At 36.9% G+C, this 5393-nt stretch overlaps 1 protein-coding gene and 1 long non-coding RNA gene across 2 annotated transcripts in view; both read right to left on the bottom strand.

The window, feature by feature from the left end:
* Positions 1956 to 2477, bottom strand: LOC107611611. The gene is made up of 2 exons (XR_002351981.1): positions 2388 to 2477; positions 1956 to 2292 (listed from the first exon to the last, which is right to left on the bottom strand). It is a non-coding gene; the product is annotated as an uncharacterized LOC107611611 (long non-coding RNA).
* Positions 3606 to 5393, bottom strand: part of LOC107611610 — a 16850-nt gene continuing 15062 nt past the window's right edge. The window contains exon 3 of the mRNA XM_016313520.2: positions 3606 to 4917. Within this exon, the coding sequence (XP_016169006.2) occupies positions 3606 to 4917 (1312 nt within the window). The remainder of the gene's footprint in view (positions 4918 to 5393) is intronic.

The following is a 5393-nucleotide window of genomic DNA, read 5'->3' on the forward strand; positions in this document are numbered from 1 at the left end:
GTCGCTGTTTGAGGTAGGATTTGTTATCATCACTATGACACCCAATGCTTGCACCTCTGCTCCAGCTGTTTGATGATTTATAAATACAATAAGGTAAAGATTGTAAAAAAAGTAACAACCAACAAGCAATTGATGGTCCTTAAGATAGAGTGGTAACCTGATTAGAGCGGTGAATAACAAAGAGCTCGTATTGACAGTTGAAAAACTCCTCTAACTTGTCTTTCAACCTTTCTGTGAAGAAATTTGATTGAGGTTAGAAATTTCAATAGAGGGAAAGATGATAAGAAAAAAAAAGAGAGTACCTCAGATAGGAATGAAGGGAATGAGGAAGTGGTAAGAGTTTATGGCAATGAGATGGGAGAGAGTGGTTGAGAAGACATTGGGTCTATAACCAACCGTGCTGCTACTCTTGTGTATGAATTCCAGCTCCTGACAATGGAATAAATCAAGGGAAGGGAAGGGAAGAAGCGAACAAGAAAATCTGAAAAAGGAACCTAACCTTGCATTCTTCAGGGGAGAGGATAAGCAGAATGAGATTCTTATGGAAGAGATGAGATGAGATGAGTGATCAAGATACCTTTTTAGTTAGACCATGAGCTGACATAACATCATACATCTTGTGCATAAGTATTTCTTCTTCGACCTATTAATTAGAACTCTATAACTTAGTGATGAATTAGTGTTGATACATGCCACCAGAAATTAGTATCACAATCCCAATAGATACCAGAAAGTACTTTCTCTCTTACAAACATCACATTTGTTATTTGTTACTGAAAAATGCATCAAACTAGGACTATCTAAATGAAGAATGTAATTTCTATTTCAAAGAGAATAGCTAAAATAGTAAAAAAACACAAATTAAATTAGAGACAGGAAATTCAGGGGTATTGCGAAGCAAAGAACCTGAAGTTTTTGCAATTCATGGAGCATTGATTTGTAGGCTTCCATAAGGATATATCAACACTGATTGTATCGCCACCAAGTTACTAAATAATCGCAAAAGTAACAAGCCAAATCCGAAATCAGAGAAGTAATCAATCAAACTAAATTAATGTAGAGGAAATCACAAAATTAACAAAAAGAAGCTTCCATAGGAATGCACAAAAGAAAGCAGATGGAGATCTCAAAAGTTACCGTGTCGTGATCTCAGGAGACGCGCCGAAGGAATAGCTCCTCCTTCGACAATCACCACTTTCTCTGCAAGACACAACCACCGAAGGATTTACACCAAGAGACATGCACGACCGAATTTACCAAAAACCAAAATGAAAGGAGAAACACGCTAGGAGATCGAGGAAGAGGAACGGAGGATTTACCGTTTTAGCAAGATCGGTGAGCGCGTGAGTGGCGCGCTTGGCGGCGGCTCGATCTGACTCCTTCCATGAGAAAGAACTTGTAAATTCAATATTTTGGAAATTGAAAAACAAAGACAAATTATATAGACGTCGTTATAAAAAAACATTCATAAAATTCTAAGTAGAAAGAGAAAAAGGAAAACACAAATGAGAACCAAAAAGAAAGAAAGAAAAAACCAAATTAAAATATGTGAGAGAAAGAAAGAGATAAGAAATATTATGACTTAACTCTTAAGTGTATGATATTGTTATGCTCTCTATCAGGTGTTTTATAGTGATTTTTTTTTCTCCCAAGAACTTACTAGTAATAAGACTTTGTGCTTATAAAAATTTTGATAAATATATGTGCCCATTACTTTGCTGAAATGACATAAGCCTAGTAGTCAGCAACAAGTAATCAACTGTACTATCTTATAGCAGATTCACTTAATGGGAAATATATTTCTACTTCTTTTTATACCATTATTTCATATTAAAAAAATAATGAAAGAATAGTCTTGTATGTCAATTGAATCCTGTCTCAAAACCATTTCAAGTCACAAAAGACTAACTAGGATATATAAAGTCAACATAATTTCAATCTCGAACATGTTCATTGCTACTTCATTAAGTTCACACCAATTAAAAAGATACATCATTCAAGCCGAGTATATCAATTACATGCCAATTGTTCAATAACCAGATCCACTAAATGTCCATAAAAATTCAGATGTATCTAACAAGATCAAATTAACAAGTCCAAACAACATGACTCAAAAGACCCCATTCTCTTCTGGTGTTTTATTGAGGTCAAGAGTAAGCATTGGAGCATTGTTTACAATAGAAACAACCTCCTCAAAACTATCGTCTTTCATAACGTCTTCTTCCTGCGTCGAGTCTTGAACCACCTCCCCTGTTTCTTCTGGAGTCTTTCGAGTATTCTCTTGAGATAAACCTGAAATTTACATCAGCACCAAGTAAATCCAATGTGTTACCAATTGTCCAAAAAAAAGGTTAAGCATAACACTGTAGATTTATAGTTTGGCTTACAGTCTCAAAGTCGTGCAAGCTTTCTCTCTATAAGAATGAATTCCTCTCGAAACGTAATATCAAGTTCAACAGAAAGAGGATTCTCATAGCGTGTCTGCACAATGTCCAACAATACATATATAAGTATTGTTATGTTATTGTCTAACTAACAATAATGGTATCACAATTCTTGATATTTATTACATTAATAAATATTAGATTAATTGAAAGTACTTTTAACAAATGAAAGTACTTTTAGCACTAATCTTACATTTCAATCAATATACATCAATTGCAAAAGACCGACCTTTCGAGTAACACTTAGACATTATATTCAACAGTGATAGTGTACGAGTGTTAAGAACACAAATCTTACCTTCACCTCCTCCAGCATAGAATAAAATAGGATACTGGACAATGATATAAAATGATAAAGACAGAGAGAATTTTATCAAAGGTGATATCGATTTACTGAATGAATATTATTGAATTGAGTTTGTTACAATACATGCAGGTCTTGGCATATATAGACTAGAGATTAGAGAAGCCATGCAACAGAATTTCCAATAATAGAGCCACCGTGTAATTGGATCCGTAGGCTTGTATGTTCAGTCTAAGTTTTAATTTAGGTGATTAATTATTAATAATTAATTACTAATTTATGGTGTTGACCATTGCTACAAAGTCCTCTATTATATGTCATCAAGACATCAACCCATGAGTTGTCAAATATTTTCAAGACTTATAACCCAAAAAAATAGAATTAGAGGTACAATGTATCTGCAGCCAAATCAACTAAAGGCTTAAGACTTAAAATGATTAATTAATAGTATATGAACAAAGTAAAACACTTTCTCTCTGTTTATTTTCAATCTCTCTCATCTAATGTTATTATTTTATACAACAATACAATGTAGTTTTTTTACGAGTTCAATCCTGGTATAATGATATAATTACCTAATAAGAAAATTCAGATAATTTACAATGCAATGGAAATTAAAGTCCCATTATATCAGTAGAGGTTCTATAGAGAGAGAAATGATGATTTCTGTACTTGTTTTGATTCCTTTTATATACATACTATTCAGCACCCTTGATTCCCATCAATTGGAGGTCTTTTCTTGCCTTAAGGTGGTCTTTAGATTTACCTTTCTCGTTCAGTATGGTGAAAACTATGTTGTCGCACACATTCTTCTCTATGTGCATCACATAAAGATTGTGACGCAATCCACTATTTTCCTAGTATGGGAGCTCCAAGAATATACTCCTCTTCTTCCAAGGAGACTCGTCTTGTACGGCGGTTTGATATCCACGTGTTCTTTTTCCAGTAACCGATTGCACCTTGCCAAGGTGGACATGCACATCCTGTAGTTGTCGCGCAATGTCTCTACCAGAGAGTTTGACAGGTGGACCTCTATCCTCGATCTTTCCATCAAATCTATCCCGGTCCTTTCTATATCTGTGGTTAGGATTCAAAAAATGACGATGACCCATGAAACACCATTTTTGACTGTGTGTGAGCTGGTTAGTCTCAGCATCCAAATTGCATACAGGACAAGCTCTCCCACCATACGTGTTCCACCCAGACAAGTTGCCCAAGCCTAGAAAATCACTGACTGTCCACATTAACGCCGCATACATCTTGAAAGTTTTTTTCTCGTAAGCACCGTACGTTTCAACACCAACCCACAACTGCTTCAACTCATCGATCAAGGGCTGTAAGTAAACATCTATATCATTTCCAAGCATTTTATGCCCAGGAATAATCCTGGAGAGGATAAAAGAGGTGGGTTTCATGCAAATCCAAGAGGGTAGGTTGTACGGAATAAGAACCACAGGCCAAATTTGGTACTTCGAGCTCATGCTTCCATAAGGGTTAAAGCCATCGCTAGCCAAGGCTAAACAAACACTACGCGGATCGCCGGAGAAGTCGAAATAAGTTCTGTCAAATGCCTTCCATGCCTCGCCGTCCCGTGGATGCCGATAAATACCATTAGAGCTATGACCTCTCTTATGCCACAGCATGTTAGTGGCTGTCTTACTGGACATGTATAACCGCAGCAAATGTGGAATAAGGGGGAAGAAGTAAAGAGTCTTTGCCGCTTGCGATTTTTCATTCTTCTTAACAACCCTGTTGATCCTCACTCTGGAGTTCTTATTAGTCTTTTGCTTCCATCTCGATGTCCCACATCGCTTGCATTTAGACAGCTCTTGGTCGCTGCCCTGGTATAGCATGCAGTCATTTGGACATGCATCTATCATTTTGTATGTGATATCGAGCTTTCTTATGATCCTCTTGGCATTGTGCATAGTGCTCGGAATCTTTGCATGCTCAAAGGCATCCGCCAGCAACTCCAATATCATTTCAAAGGCATTGTCGCTCACTCTACACATGGACTTTATATGATAGAGTCGTACCAAGAAAGACAGCTTAGAGAACTTTGAATATCCCGGGTATAGCTCCTGTGCTCCATCTTCGAGCAGGTCATACAAGTTGCGGGCCTCGCAACTACTTTCATTTGATAAGTATGGCAACTCTTCCCGATCCCCGCTAACATGTTCATTAATGAGCGGATATTTTATACGCTTTTTGGGGTTAATTTCATATAGTTTTAGTATGTTTTTGTTAGTTTTTAGTTTATTTTCATTAGTTTCTAGGCAAAATTCATATTTCTGGACTTTACTATGAGTTTGTGTATTTTTCTGTAATTTCAGGTATTTTCTGGCTAAAATTGAGGGAGCTGGGCAAAAATCTGATTCAGGCTGAAAAAGGACTGCTCATGTTGTTGGATCCTGACCTCTCTGCACTCGGAATAGAATTTCTGGAGCTATAGAAGTCCAATTGATGCGCTTTTAATTGCGTTGGAAAGTAGACATCCAGGGCTTTCCAGCAATATATAATAGTCCATACTTTGCTCAAGGATAGACGACGTAAACTGGCGTTCAACGCCAGTTCCATGTTGTAGTCTGGCGTCCAGCGCCAGAAACACGTTACAAGTTGGAGTTCAACGCCAGAAACAGGTTACA

Source organism: Arachis ipaensis, chromosome B08 (genome assembly GCF_000816755.2).
Source record: "Arachis ipaensis cultivar K30076 chromosome B08, Araip1.1, whole genome shotgun sequence".
Lineage (NCBI taxonomy): Eukaryota > Viridiplantae > Streptophyta > Magnoliopsida > Fabales > Fabaceae > Arachis > Arachis ipaensis.